The following is a 16888-nucleotide window of genomic DNA, read 5'->3' on the forward strand; positions in this document are numbered from 1 at the left end:
TTATTGGCCACGCCTCTCGCTTAAATACTTACTTAGGTTAATGTTTACAGCACTAAATTGGTGCATAATGTTTAATTTAGAAGTAAAATATTCTTTAAGTTTTGTTTTATTCATAACTGAAGCTGCAGAAGGAGAGGGCCAGAAACCAAGTCTGCGGCCACCTAACACAAGAAGTTTGGTTTCTGTAATTACGGCAAAGCCAAAGGGCTATCTGGCCAAAGGAAGATATGCCATCGTGGAGGACTTTCTAATGAAAACTGGCTCGTATACATGTTACACATGAGGAAAACCACGAAAACACCTATGCAGCCTGTCTATTCGCGGGATTCGAAATTCGGACCGACCTGCCAGGGTTCATGACTTTAAAGCTCGGCCTCTGCTGAGCCTAAGAGAAATAGGGTGACCATTTTACTTAATATATAACGAGTCTCTTCCAATGAAAATTGCCGTTTTAGGCTAGAACTTTATAAATGCATTCAGAAAAATGGGCACCAAAAATTTTCCCATTACCATGTAGCTAAAACCGAAAAGAGAAATGGAAGGAATGAAAGAGGAAAAAAAATAAAATTAAGGAAAAATGAAATGAAAATTTATACATTTTAAACTGATATTGCGAAAAGTTATATTTTATAAGAAAAACATTAATATAAGATATTATATTGAAAATTACACATCGCGACTTTCAAAACATAGTACATAATATTATGTATTTACATGACTGATCTAGTTAAATTCAGCATCGATAGATGGTACCACATTACGGTGACATTTCAGGATGTGACGCTTTGCTCCGCCTACTTGGTTTGTGGCCCCCTCCTTCTGCAGCTTCAGTTCTGAATAAAACAAAACCTTAAAGAATAGTTTACTTCGAAATTAAAGATTATGCACAAATTTAGTGCTGTAAACATTAACCTAAGTAAGTATTTTAAGCGAGAGGCGTGGCCACAAACTGTTACAGAATTTCTATCTCAAGAATGGTGGTATGAACAGCAAATTATAGAGGTAAAAAAAAAAAATTATACCCTTGCTTGTCTTCACAATCCCTTTTTTTATTGTTTTTAATAATAAAATGAAATATATTTGCTAAACTAACACCCTTACCACCATATGTTTGTATAAAAAAAGTATAATTGAAGAAAAACAATAATTTTTATTGCATTATTCAGATTTTTCATAGCAGGGAAAGGAAATTTGATATTTCAGCAGTGGAAGAAGACAAACGCTTTTGTAAGGGAAAGAATGTAACATGAAGTGATGAGTAAAATAGTAATGAAAACGTAAAGGTATTAGAAATTTGAAAGCATTTGGAAGAGCGAGATTGGAAAATTAATGTCATTAAGTAAAAAAGAAAAATTATTAATGATGTGAAGGTGTTCAAAAGGACCAAGTAGATTAAATGAAGAAGCTTTAAGGATAATTTTTTAAGATCATATTAAAATGTAATTAAGTAAAAAAAAAAATTTTTTTTTTTTTTTTTTTCCTTTCGAAATTTTATTCATATTCCCTGACGAGAAATTTCAGTGCTTTTTTAATTTGGCCAATATACACCAAACAGTACATATCAAACAATGCTAAATTATACAAGAAATTAAATGCACGCATATGAGACCTTAAAGAATCGAAAAATGAATTTTACTGATTGGTGAAAAAAAAAATAACTTAAATATTGAACTTATGGATAAGTCGAGAAATTTTGTAATTGACAGTAAGTTTAAATAATTATAAACGTTATTGTCGGCTTAGTGTCCTGTTGACTAGATGCGTTTACAGTTAAGTATCCCGTAGCTAAATGCCCTGACGCTAATTCTTTGTGTCGGCTAAATGTCCTGTCGGCTAAGTGTGTCCTTGTCGGCTAACTGTCCGTGTCGGCTAAATGTCCTGTCGGTTAACTGTCCGTGTCAGTTAAATGTCCTGTCAGCTAACTGTCTTTGTCGGCTAAGTGTCCGTGTCGACTAAATGTCCTGTCGGCTATGTGTCCTTATCGGCTAAATGTCTTGTCGGCTAACTGTCCGTGTCGGCTAAGTGACCATGTTGGCTAAATGTCCTGTCGGCCAACTGGTGTCGGTTAAGTGTCTCGTCGGCTAAGTGTCACGGACCCGGTATTTCTTCCACTTTCCTAGCGTCCTTCGTGGTGTAGTGGTTCTGCACGCTGGGCCGCAGCGTGCAGAACCACTACAGCCGCAGCGTGCAAGAATGGGAGCGACTGCCATAGGAATTCATAAACTGCTTCACTTCCAGGACGAAGTCACGTTATGAATGAGTCACGTTCCAGGATGAAGTCACGTTACGAGTTTTAGATGAGATCATATCCTCTAATAGCCTAGCTTTTTGTTCGATGTTGCAAACTATGTTTTAAACCCTCTTATATTTAGAAATCTTACCAATGATCATGCATATATAGTATGATCATTGTATGGTACATTGTTTTGTATTCTATCAAACATAACACATTTTCATTAAAATATGTTCTTCAATGCGGGAGCATCAAATAAATGTTAATATTCTTTTAAGTTTGAATACCAGTGCATTTTTGACAGAATATCTGTCATAATTATATATATGAATGGTAATTGAATCCTCAGTGTCAATAATAAATAATGTATTACTCATCAATAAGCCTTTTTATTAAATATACTTAAGAAATAAATTTAAAAACATTATATACATCAGAATCGTCCAGAATATACGAGTATTTCACAAGGCTCATGTAAAAGTCATATGACAGATGCTTGATTGCAGAACATACCATATGGGTAAATAAATCGGAATATTTTTGATTAACGTGAAAAATTTCATAATGAATCTGAATTTTATATTAAAAATGTAATATTTAAGACGATTCTGTACAGATCTTGTGCCAAACGATTGTGAAACCACCATGACAGTCAACAAATGGAATACTGTATATATCTCTGCTAACAAAGAAGAAGTGAACAAAGTCGAAGAAGAATTTTAACAAAGTCAGCACTTTTGGTAGCGTTGACGTTGGAAATCATATTTTGTTGATCTTTGAATGATGGTGCACATAACAGCTGCAGCTAAGATGTATCCGAGTTTGCTGCCAGAAATCACAGTTGATCATTCAAATGAGAGGGAGCACATTCACGCAGAAACGAAGCTTTTGTTGGCTATCTGCCTCGAATATCCTGTGAGACAAATGAATGCTTCATTACAAGCACCATGGCTTGGACTACGTAGGAAACATCTATCATAGCCACACTTCATTGTTGCAGCAGAGTCCCTGTGGAAGAAAAGAGGTTAGTGCTAATTTTTAGATAAAAAGCGTATAACGAATTTTAATGTGGTACAGGATGCTATCTACACGAGATTTTAAAACAAATTTACAATTGAACGCAGATTTCATATAAAAAATAAGTCCTAAATTGAATAAATTCCAGAGGAACTCGTATCGTCTGCAAAGCAACTCAAAAGCAAATTGGATTATGGCATTGTTTGCTTAGTAACTTAATACCTAAATGGATGAATTTTATACTGAAGCTATGCGACAGATTAACAGTATTTAAATATTAAATCCACTTCACATTTATTACTTTGAAACCGGAATTTTCATGGTGTATGACTTTTATGCATGAGCCTAAAATTTACGATAATAGGTTAAATATTCGAAAATACCTCTTTGAGTAACTTACGAAAGATGAAAGAAACTAAAGCATGCCTTAGCAACCTATTTCAGAAAAGCATTTATAGATACTGCGATATACGGTGTTTATTCTGGGGTTCTATCGCCTGAGCGATACTTCCCAGATAAATAAGTGAGTTCCATGCGGAGTCTTACGTTGAAAAATTTCCCTGACATATCTCCATGGAAGGATGTAGATAATTCTAGAAAAAAGCACTAGCACATTTGCCATGTAACTCTAGCGTTAGAAGCTGCAATCTTGTAATGAGTGATAAAGCTGGAGGAGGCGCGGTCAGTCCAGAGAAGGAGCCAATCAGCGTCGTGATAGGTATGTCGTGAAGTAGAAAATCAAGGATAATTCATGAACTACTGTGAGGAATGTTGAAAATATTACCCCTTAAAATAATGTAAAAATATGGTAAATTCTACAAGAATTGTCATTATTCTGAAGTAGGCAAAAGCATGCAGAGACAAATAGTCGTTCCCTGGTTTTAGTCTGATGGATGGTGCCGATATACGATTGGTCAATGTCATCAGTGAGGGTACGTCATACCAGAAGCTGGCCCTGAGTGAAAAATATAATAATGGAGTTAAGACCTGTTAAGAATTAATTTTCCATTTGTCTAAGTTGGTAAGAGGCATAGGAACGGAGAAATAGGTCATCCATGATGATTTCATACTTCAGAACACTGTCATAATTGAAAATTTTACTACCTTTAGCTTTTCTGTACAAGTTATCGTTAAGCATGGCCAGATGATTCGTCACATAGTCGATTTTTATGTCCTTATGCAAATTTTCATTTCTTATGTATAATGGGGCATTAGTGATTACGCGTAATATTTTATTCTGCAGGATTTGCAGTTTTTGAATGTCATAGTCTTTAGCACTCGCCCATGCCGGGGAGGCGTACGTGATAATGGGCCTAATGATTGTCTTTACTTTCTTGCAAGATTTAGCCCTGAGTCTTTAGCCATAAGTGGGTAAAGGTGTCTTAATATCCCATAAGTTTTTCTTCTGACACTGTTGATATGCGCAAACCAAGTGAACGAGCGGTTAATGATGACTCCAAGATGCTTAGCCGAACTTACAATAGGTATAGATTTCCCAAAACGATTGACGGTGCAACCAATAGAGTCTGTGGTTTTATATTTCCTGATGACCAGAATTTTAGATTTCTCGGGATTAATTTTAACTTTTCACTTGCGGCACCAGCATTTATAGAATATTTTAGGAGGCCAGTATATAGCTTTTTGATCTTCTTTAGAAGAAATTGTATTAGCAGATTCTTACGAAACAGTTTCATTTGTTACATTAAAAATTCTTTATACCGAAATAAAATTACAAGATGTCTTTTGTGACCTATTCGTACGTAAAATGTGATCACACATGTTACGGTAACTAGCTAAAAATATGATTAAACTACGACTAAATTACAATGACATTTATATAGTACAAAGTACGAAATACAGAGATCCAGTATCCGTAAAAGTCCGGATCAGCGGACCATTAGCAATCTTTGTTTTCCACTTTTAGAAGCTTTTTTATACTTTGCGCCACGCATTTCATACGTGGATAGTCTCGCTTTTTAATCACTCTTGTAATCTCAATAATCAAGTCTCAATAATTCTTCGGCACTGACTCCAAGCTGGTGAATCATTATTTAATTTTTTTTTGCTTTCATCACCATATTACTAGCAACATACTGTAGCTTGAGAAATAACTCACGCAGCGATGTCTAAACAATTTTTTAAAAATATTAGTAATTTAATACCACACAGCATGGACAACCTTTTAAGTTGACATAACACTAGGCTATGATCAAAGACTTCAGCTAATTTTGCTGCGAAAAGAAATTCAACAGAAATTTCTTGCTATATGAAAAAAAAAAAAAAAAAAAAAAAAAAAAAAGATTTTGTAAGTGATATTCATAGGTCATAAGATTACATTTAGGGCTGTTTGAATTCAGAATAATTGATTAAGCCAGAACCGACGCCAAAGCTGGTTAGACCGCAGTGGGGGGCATAATTCACAAGTGCACATCCGTATCACCACTGAGGAAGGGGTTTCAGAAATGGACCAACGAACTTCTATTGCTCCTGCAACGCTGAATCTTCGAAACTGTGCATATGAGCCCATGTTGTTGTTTATGCTTTATTTTGCATTTGTTTCGCAGTGATAAATATATGGGGAACAAATGCTGCCAGCATTATTGTAGAAAATCTCGTAGTGTTCTCATAAGTTTATTTAATCATCAACATTTCACTTTTGCGAAACTTCTCAAGCAATGTTCGTGGAATATTATAGCTCTTTATATGGAAGAAATGACTCTAGCTACAATCAGCCTCGAGTATTATGCATTTACGAATGTGTGGATTAAGAGAATTCAATTGTATAATTTTTTTACCTGAGCTGAGAATGAATGTAAGTGTTAGAATGAATCTAGTATTTTCTTATCTCAAAGCTTGTATTACTTTTATTTTGAAAGTGTAAGATTCAAAATATATACTGGGAATGATCTTTTTATTTCTATTATTAACATTAAAAGTTACATATCAATGAATTAAATATATTCGTTGTAAATAAGATAAATTCATTCTGTTTGAAGAGTATTTCTTGCTTAAACAATACATTTAAAAGAGAGGAGTTATTAATGTGAAATTTAACATACTAAGTGTCTAGAAATGCAAATTAGGGAAGTTCACTTTGAATAAAACTATTCCTTGGCTTATCGTTATACAACATAGTTTTCATATAGACTGCAATAAAAAGTGCTAAGACGTATTACACACATGTTTAAGTACGCTGATATTTGATGTAATTTGCACTGAAAATTTTTGCAAGAAATGCACGATGCTTTAGCTATTTTGTATAGGAGTGGCAAAACATTTTCAACTATTCTACTTAATGTTTTGAAAAGGTCACGTGAACTGACAGAAAAATTACCGGAAGACAACTGGTCCATTCTAGAAGCCACTTCCTCGGTGGCGATACAGATGTGCACTTACGAAATGTGCCAGCAGGGGGGGGGGCGGAAAATTTACGGAAGTCCCTTCGTCGCAAAATTTTTAGATTTCAGAAAGGCGCTTAGCAGTAGAATTCTGGTCTGGACCCTCAGAGATTGCACTGGGCCACAAAATGTCCAGTGGATGAGCCTTAAATATTCTATGTGAGAATTCGGGACTCAGCCTTAAAAATGTGCGAGAAATAGGCGTAAGTATAATAAGTAACTAAACTAGTATAATTCAGGCTTAACTTCCTTAGTGTGCAATAGAAGCAAGCTAAAATTTTCCGGAACAATATGTTTGAAGTAGCCAATCTTAAATCTATGCTACATCACCAATAGTATATAGCGGACGCTAGCTAAGTTTTATGATGATAGCTACGAATATAAGGTTTTCATATAGAGCAAACAAAAAGGGTAATTTTCCATTTTATGGAACTTATGGAGAAGTGTTACTAAATGAAGATGATATAACAGATGTGTTTCATTGTGGTGACAATGCCCTAATAATCAATCTACTAACAGACGGAGAAATCGGTAGTATGGTTCTAAATGTAGAAAATATCGCTATAGATACTAACGGAAAGTGACAGAGAAGTTGTTGCGAACGAAAAATTTCGATTGACAATTTAGTGGGAACTCTCGGTACGGCAATACGGCAATTACAGGACTTGAACAATTAAACTTTGTAAATGAACAAGACATTGTGACCATCCATAGAATTGAAGTAGTTGCGCAAAAAACAATGTGATTAAGACAGCTGAATACTGGGAATCTGACCCGGATTCGATCCCAGGGTAGAGGACTGGCTCAGTGTTTGGTGTTTGTAGCTTCTTCCATGTGGAACGTGAATACCAGCCAGTTTCCTTCGAAGATCCTCCATGAAGGGATCCCCCCTTAAGAAGATAGCCGTCACTTTCTTTGCTATATTCACACAACCTAATGCAACCTAATATCTTCAGCACAAATAATAAGGGTCAGTCGGTTGTCTGATGTTGGAATGCGACTAAAAGCATAGTGACTGACCTGCAACACAAGCATTCAAGAAACATGTGGCCATGCCTGTGATCATGGCTCTCAGCGCAATCTGGGCGAAGTCCGATTTTCTGCTTGGGGCCATGGCACTGAGGGTTCCTATCTGGATTCCAATGGAGCTGATATTGGAGAAACCACACAAAGCATAAGTAGCGATGGCTTCAGATCGAGCCTGCAACAAATACACAACTATTGTAGCATATTTCAAATTAGAATGACAAAATAACTTTTGCAGCAAATTTAAAATCTGTGGTTGAGTTATTGTTTTTTGGAGTACATTATTCAGAATTACAGGATTATTTACAGATAACTAACATAGAAGATAACTCATGCATCTCAACAATTTGATTTTTATTTAATAAAAAGATTTTTAAAAAAATCCCAATTTTGTGTTTTAACTTGCTGCACTAATTTCGAAGATATGCTTATTATTACTAAATATTGCAAAGCTCCTTCAAACTGACATGTTACTTATTTCATCATTCATCACAATACACAACATGTACTATAGAAATAGTTAGCAATAAAAGGGGGTTAAGAGAGAAACTGAGTTAATAAACAAGGCCATCCGAATAATTACAAATGCGCCTTGGTTCATATGAAACTGCACTCTTCACAATGACTTAAAAATTAAACCCACGGATTCTGAAATTCTAAAAGCTTCTCATAACTTTTTTATGAAATGTGACAGTCATCCTAAGACTATCATCAAAAAACTAGGAAATTATGATTTCACAATTGAACAACGCCACAAGAGGCTGCGCACTATTCACCATAATAGTCGGTGGTAATGTATATATTTTCGTTTTCTTCTTATTTAGCCAAGATTATACTCCATTTTCTTTACTTATAGATTTACTTATCAAATTACAATGCGCTATGGACTTTGTTCCTGCCAAAGCAGGTAGACTTTGTATGTAAATAGTTTTTACGCTTGTGACACGTTTCAATGTACAGCAAGTTGTGTTTTTCATCATTTCACTTTCCAATTATTGCTTAGTAGAAGAATAATTTTTATGAAATTTTAAAAATGCCTTACAATACATCCTGCAAGAGATGGCGCAACTAGAGCTCCAGTCAACTAAAATGCTTTTCATCCCTACTAATAGATGGCGCCACACGTCGCCTCATTTGTTCAAAGTTTACTTATTCTACGGACGGCGGCATAGGAGCCTTCGTCGCTAGTAATCTCTGAGTTCTAGCACAGCATGTGCATAAGTACTTCCATATTATTGGATACAACTTACTCGATTCAAGCATTTAAAAGTCAAGTATAATATATAGTAGTAAAGGCCGTTAAAGGTCGATTGCCTCTTACTAAGTGATAAGATATAGACATAGACGTATATAGGAACAGAAGATATGGTATCTGCGTAGGTTTCAACTTCGGAGACAGAAATTAGCAATTCGAATTATAATGTTTTATAAGCTGAAAGCTACTAATTATCTCTGTCCACTTTTAGAATTTTCTGGATTCTATCCCAGTAGTAGTATGCAATAGTCCGAAGTAGTAGTGTATAATAATCAGCAGTAGTAGTTATAAACCAGTATGAAGATTTTTTATTTAGCTAGAATTTTGTAGCAGTTATACACTCACGCTATCCGTAATTCTAGTTTTAATTACCTGAATTAATATTTCTAACTAAACCTAGAAATGTTAGCGTAAGCTTTCTTGCTGTTCCAGAAATTCATCTACGATATCTTACAGAATATTTTACCTGTTCATTCTGATTCATAATGAAATATTTATGATTAAATAAGTTTTAAGTATTTGTCATCATATTAGTCATCACATAAAACATATTTCATTTTGCAATCGAATAAGTACTTGTATATTAAAAAAACACATCTGAAGGTTAATTCTTTTACATAATTTATTAACAACTCACTTAACAGATTAAATAGAATCTCATTTAAGCTCTGCCTTTGAAGCTTCTTCAAACAAATGACTTAAAATAGACTATTTACCGAATATTAAGAATTCACTGGCTGAGTAAGACTACAGCATTCTGTTCTGAGAAAGCAAGCTGGTTGCAAGAGCTTTCGTAGTTTTCGCCATATGAATAAGAATGCGAATATGTTTCTTTAAAATGTTCTCCGTGAAGCTTTCCTTCGTAAGATAAATAGCCCTCATTTGCTTTGCCATAACCAGTAAATTAGCCAGACAGCGAGTGTTAAAGAAAAAGTTGAAGAAAGAATACATTGTAACGTATTTGCGTTGCTACGCTACCAACATAATTCCACTAAGAAATGTAAATTACCGCAGACGATTATCCGCAAAGAATATCCGCAGACGATGCCAGCGCTTAAAAATGTTTTTCAGTTATTCTGTAAGTTTTGACTAATAAAGTTTGTTAGTCGTTCAAAAATGGCAAGAGTTCTTTAAAACTTCATTACAACATGAAAGATTAAAAATTAAAAAGTGTGTATTACGTACAGACAACTGGTTATCTTTTTGATAATCTGCGAGTCTTTTGTAGGCAACAAATTCATTGACGACCATCTTCAGGCCAACTAAATTGGCTACCTTTTCCTTGTCGTCCCAGTCAACGCCCATCAGCAAAGACACGGGAATGAATAACTTGGACATAACCCACTAAAAAGAGGAAGGAAAAAAAAAAAGAACAATATTCCTTTTTATCATTAAAATGAAATAAAATGGAGATATGATTCTATGAGTCATGAGGATAGGAAAATATCTTTACCTCGAATGAGAGGAAATCCCAATGGATTAAAGAGCCCATCCAACTAAGCACTGTGTCCAGTAATGCAATGAAGGCTACGAATGCTATCAGATTTGCAGCGATGCTGCTTACCAATTTGATGGCTGTGGAAGCACCGTTCGTTGCAGCTTCTAACGCGTTGCTCTCAGTCCTGCCAAGCATGAAAAAGAGATGCATTTTGTATCAACTATAGCACATATACTTTGAATAAGACTAATATGAAAGAAATGTTACGTATTTCTTGAGCTCAAATCTCTTTAAGAAAATACTAACCTTTCAGCCGTTTATGTCAAGGTTGCACATCAGAACTGCTTAAATTCGATTTTTAAATTCTCATCAAAATTAAAACTCCTTTTTATAGCCTTTTACTTTTCAAACCGACGAAACAAAAAAATAATATTTTTGTTAAAATTAGGTTAAAATTTTAAAGGTTAAAATTTACAAACATAGTAACCTCACCAGATATGCTTAAAAAAAACTTTTTCAAGTAAAATATATTTAATTTTTTAAGCCAAAACACGAGTAACCCACAAAGTACTTTGAGAAAAAAAGCTGATGAGGACACAACATGACTTCCTTGTACGGAATATTAAATTATACGCAATTTCCGGAATATTAAAATATATTTCATTTAAACTTATTTCCTCGAATTTCATTAGAGATAGTACATAAAACCTCAAAATATCATCATTAAAAATTGAAAGATATAGAAAACATAAAACACCGAATACAGTTAAAACAATTAAAAAAACAATTTTTCTATTAAAATTAGAATTTTCATGCAAAAACAAGCAGTTCGCCCAGCAGGCAAGAAGACAGATTTTCCGGTGCACAAAACTAAATGTTTCCTTCTGGTCCCACAAGGCAAAAAGATACTGAAGGTGCAGAAACTGACTTAATTCACCATTCTGCTTCAAATACAAACAAATATGGCTTATATGGTAAAAAAAAAAAGCTTAGATTTAGCTGCACTTAAATAACTTTTAAATTGTTGATAATTCTACAACTATTGCATGCAGATTAACTAAAGACATAAAAATCTTAACCAGAACATAAGAATAATATGATTCAATCATTTTTTAAAATATGCACAAATTACCAACCTATAAAAATAAATAAATAAATAAATAAAATGAGCTCAGCCGAGTAACAGAGTGGTATATCTGTTACTCGGCTCAGTATATATATATATATATATATATATATATATTATATTTATATACTTTTTATCTGGCCGATTGCAACCAAAACGAGAGGTGCACAACTACATGTTATAGTCCTATATACAAAATTTCAACGTTCGTTCTTGAGTTATGCCAGGGTACGTCCGTACAGATGCTACGAAAATATCTTTTCTGAATCCCCTTTAAATCAGTTTTATAGTTCTTTTGGAGCAGAAGAGTTCTTCATTCTGTTCTTATGTACAGATGTCACGCAAAAACATCGTTAAACTGCATTCGATAACGGTCAAAATATATATTTTCGTTGAAATATGATATCCGGATTTTTTTGTGATTATAATACTTCCTTTACTTGTACAAGGAAGTAAAAATGGATTTAAGTTTCACTTACAATAAATAATTGTGATTGCAAAGAAATTCTAATTTGAGTATTAAAATTTGTGTTGAAAATGGCAGCTCCTTCCCTTCCCCCCCCAAAAAAATTTTTTTTGCGAAACAATCGTAGATTTTTTCCTCTTGTTTATACTATCGCTGTCAAAGAAAAGAATGCAAATATATTCAATAAACTCAAAATTAAATCGCCATCCCACTTTATTTTCAACGGCGCGGGAGAGATTACTTTGCTAATTAGGATGAATTTGCTTATAATTACAAGCGCGGAAAGGGTAAGTATTGTGGACGACTGAAATCCATTGAAATAATCTTTATTTTTATTTATATATTTATTTTTGCGAAAGATAAATACGTTTCAATGCACTAAAACTTTATGGCAACGATAGCTTCACAAGAATTTTGTGTCTCAGTTTTAGAGTAAGTTTCTAAAACTTTTAGAGGCATACAAATATCAAAGCACATATGATTAAACAAATATTGCAAAATGAAATAACTGTCATATAACTCACCCTTTTTCGATCTTTATGCTGCTGGCTTGTGTCTTACTTTCTTCCGTTTCGGGATACACTAGCTTCGAAAATGCCAAGGCTGCTGGAGCAGCCATCACGGAAGCTGATAAAAGGTGACTAGCATTAATCTATGCAAGAAAGTACAAAACAATATATTAGGAAAATAAAAAAGCATTGTTTGCCACCATCATTATCGATTAAAATTTTCATCTTACGATTTACATATTACTATCTAATGCTTTCATAATATTTAAGAAATAAAGAAATTAAATGAAGGGAAAGCCTAAACCAGACTTGCAATTTCAGACTATTAAGGATTTTGCCTGGATTTGCATAATCCATAACTAAGGATTAAGGATTATGCCTACGGAAGTTTTCATTGTTGTCCCTAGTGTTATTGACGAGAATTCCAGATTCTCATAACATGCTAAAATGTGCATTCTTTAAAGTGTACCTTTTCCAGTCAAGATATTTTTTGGACGCTATGCAGTGTTCACTGAGGATTAGGGAATAAGCGTTCCGTCACTCAAAGCTTGGAAGAAATTAGGAAGCCTAGACTAAAAAATCTGATGTGTACACCACATGACTTCCTTGTACGGAATATTAAAATATACGCATTTGTTTCTTGCATTTCTTTTAAACTTATTGGATTTAATTAAATCTACTTCGCCGACAGCACATAAACCACAATAGAATAAATTCACTCTATTTGTTTAACATAGCGACACTCTGGCACTAGGTTCACTTAACAGTATTATATTTCATTCATATTATAACTCAGAATTCACAAAATGTATATCATTTAAAGAATTATCTAATCGTTGCCACATGTTCTTTTCAAATACTACAATAAAGCTAGAACGATCTAAAAAAGAAATTAAGCAAACAAAACAAAAAAGAAACAGTTTTTCACAGACGATTGAGTATTTCTCATTCAATTAATCCAGTTTTCACTTCGCGACAAGACAAAAATACATAAAAGCTCAAAATATCTGTATTAAAAATTACTAATTATTAAAAATTAAGTAAATCTTAAACACTTATTTCCTCAAAAAAATTCCAGAAAGGATTAAGCATGATTTAATTCGCAATAATAAATAGAAGGCGTTATGTTTGTTGTTGCGAAGCTTAGTCTCTCTAGATTGGCAACAAATCTACAATTCTGCTGTTTCAAATGTAAACAAATATGTCCGCCATGTTATTTAAAACCTAACCGCACTTAAACAGCTTTTAAATTGTTGATAATTGTACAAATATTGCTTCCAGAATTACGAAAATAAAACCCTTAACCGGAAGATAAGAACAACATAATTCAATCATTTTTAAGCAAAAAATGTACAATTTACAAACATATAAGAGTAAAGAAACTGAGATCACTGTGCCGAGTAATAAAGTGGATATATATATAAATATAGTATTTATATACGTTTGGTGCGGCCGATTGCAACCAAAATACGAGGTGCACATCTACATGTTATAGCAGTCCTATATACAAAATTTCAACGTTCTGAGGCTACTCATTTTCTGAGTTATGCGAGATACGTACGTACGTTCGTGCGCAAGTACGTACATACGTTCGTACAGACGCCACAAAAAATCCTCTTCAGAATTAATTTTAAAGCAGTTTATCATTTTTTTGTGGAGAAAACGAGTCTTTTATTCTGTCCTAACGTACAGATATCACGCAAAAACATCGTTAAATTGCATTCGATAGCGGTCAAAATGGGTATTTTCGTTGAAATATGCTGCCTGAAACTTTTCGCGATTACAATACTTCCTTTTTACTTCGTACAAGGAAGTAAAAATGAGATTTTCTCTGTTTCATCTGAGAGAGGTTTTTTTGTCTGGAGACTGAGCTTTATCTTCTCAGAAGAATCGTGGACCGGTAAATCTGCCGTAGTTGTGGGCGATGTATTTCTTCTCTACATAGCTGAACAAAGAGATTTTTCCTCATATTCTAAAACTTACGCTAAAAATGTGTTATATTAGTATCCCGCGTCTGTTCCCTGCTCTTTTAAAACGCTGACAAGCATCCTACTTATAATAATAACGAACTGTTTCGACACAGTTTTTACGAGATTTACTAATAAATAAATAAAAAAAAGACCAGCCATTTCTTTTCCCATCTGCCAAACGCTGCAAATCTGATCTTTCAATCTATCCATCAAAATCAAAACTTCCATCTATGCAGCTATTATGCAGTAAATGTTTCTGCTTCTGTGTTGATTGTAGTTATCCACTATGATTGGATGTTTTACATCAAATGAAGAAGTGCGAAAATTGCACAAAAGAGTTGTTTCCAAAAATTTTTGTAGGTGATGGAAGATTTAGGAAGATAAACAAAAGCGGTACAGCCATGGTATTTTATTATGTGAGAAATTAATTCTTCTCCATATTATAAGGTATTTCTCCCGTCTTCCTAGCGTGCCTTCGTAGTGGTTTTTCCCGCTGGGACGGTATTCCAGAGGTCCGTGGTTCGATTCCCGGCGAAGGCGGTTGCTCATTTTTCATCTTGCCTGCTTCTAAAAAAAATACCTAATGTCTCTACAATATTCATAAATTATGGCGCTATATCCCTTCTCTCCGCCCGGGCCACAGAAAGAAAACTTAATTGCTTCGATCATTACAAAAATGTTTCTTAAACTTTCACCAGAATTCCAGCTGCTGATTCCCTCGTCCACAAGCTTGATGTTAGGGATCAAGTTCTCTCGACCACGCCCCTAATCCGAATGACTCATTCTTTCAGGGTACGGATATCTACGTCCGTATTCATCAGTGTAAAATTTAAAATTGTGGATAGTGCAAATAAAATTTAAACAAATAATCATTATTTTAAAGAATATTCACTGTTTTTGCTTCCTTCTACGAAATATGCTAATCGCAAAAAATTTCAGGTATCATATTTCAACAGAAATATTCATTTTAACCATTCCCGAATCCATTTTTGGATGATTTTTTTTTTTTTTCGTGAAGTTTGTACATGCGGATAACCTTCTCCCGAGCTGGCAACTCAGTAACGTCCATATATTGGGAGTAGTCAACATGGCGGAGATTAACTACCTTCCCAGAACTACAACCTTAGTTTCTACGATGGTCCATTCAGGCTCGACAGGGACTGTAACGGTACTGTCAATTGTGTCTCGGACTGCTATGATACTATGATATTATACTATTTGCTATTATACTATATTTGATGTTATACTATTTATTATAGTAGTTTCAGGTGGAACTTTATACAGCTATTACTGGTACCTCAAATAATCCCGGCTGATCGCCGCCTGAGATAACCACTGACCTGACTTTGTAAAAGTCTTACAGTGTTAAATAGTCATCCTGGTAGAAGGGAATATTTCTTCCGTGTAAAAATATAAATATTACATGGACATACAAGGCCTGTGTATAAGCATAGATATGTTAATTACAAACACTGTCTTGTACAAGTTACATGTGATAGTTACATAAAATCATGACAGTTATGTGTACATTTAAAACATTATCTGAATTAATATTTACAATACTTTTACTGAGATAATCAAAGAAAACTTGTAATTCATTTACAAATTTTCAATGTAATGTCTGGATTTTCAATGTCATTTTAAACTGTTTTATAATATTATTTTTATCAAGTACATACAAACTGGATAGTAATATGCTTACATTACAATAGTTTTGCTCTTACAATCCTGTTACTATTCTACGGGATGAGCTATTTTTCTAGTGTTGATTTTCAGTTGTTGTAGTATTTTGAATTGGTATTAAAATTAAGCTGCGAAGATATAATTCTCAAGGGAGGAGGAGAATTTCTTAGTACCTTGCTGAGCATAGCCTGATCACCTCCTCTATTTTAGTTTTCGTCTGCTTGTTGCCGTAGGTATTCTCCGCCCATTGCGGTCAGTATTCACTGCTTGGTATTTTTAAATGCAGTTTATCGGTTTTGTGGGCAGTTGAAGAGGAAGTGATCTGCATCACCTACCGCACCACATTCACACAATTCTGACGCTCGTTTTCGGAATCTCTTAAGATAATGTGGGAAGGGACCATGGTGAATGTAGAATTGAGTTTGTGATCCGCTGTATGCATTAATTGAGCATGCAACTTTCGGAAAGAACTTGTAACCTCTAGGGGAGACACACAATAACCCCCCCAGCAAATACTCAGTAAGAATGGTCTTTCAATAATCCGTGATGATATCAAGATAAAAATGGGTATGCTGTTTTAAAGGAGGATCAATCATGTCTCTAATCTGATAGCACACAAGACGTTGAAGCTATCAGTCAATGTGGGATGATTTCATCTCTTCTTAATATAATTTCCCCCACATATTGCTATTACTGAAAGTTCAGCATAGCAATATCACTATATGCCGTTACACCCCGCTTGGAATCAAGTCTTCATGAGTCAATTT

General features: G+C 34.2%; 1 protein-coding gene across 4 annotated transcripts in view; it reads right to left on the bottom strand.

Moving 5' to 3' along the window:
• Positions 1 to 2602: 2602 nt before the first annotated feature.
• The window catches only part of LOC118203352 (uncharacterized), a 168783-nt gene continuing 154497 nt past the window's right edge, over positions 2603 to 16888 (bottom strand). For all 4 annotated transcript variants that reach the window (XM_085812697.1, XM_085812699.1, XM_085812700.1 and 1 more), the window contains exons 9-13: positions 12484 to 12611; positions 10383 to 10551; positions 10115 to 10273; positions 7669 to 7849; positions 2603 to 3241 (exon numbers count right to left, since the gene is read on the bottom strand). In XM_085812697.1, the coding sequence (XP_085668823.1) occupies positions 3222 to 3241; positions 7669 to 7849; positions 10115 to 10273; positions 10383 to 10551; positions 12484 to 12611 (657 nt within the window). In that variant the 3' untranslated portion in view covers positions 2603 to 3221. The remainder of the gene's footprint in view (positions 3242 to 7668; positions 7850 to 10114; positions 10274 to 10382; positions 10552 to 12483; positions 12612 to 16888) is intronic.

This window comes from Stegodyphus dumicola, chromosome 3 (genome assembly GCF_044657685.1).
Source record: "Stegodyphus dumicola isolate Sdum_Otavi_A_Nest chromosome 3, ASM4465768v1".
NCBI classification, from domain to species: Eukaryota; Metazoa; Arthropoda; class Arachnida; order Araneae; family Eresidae; genus Stegodyphus; species Stegodyphus dumicola.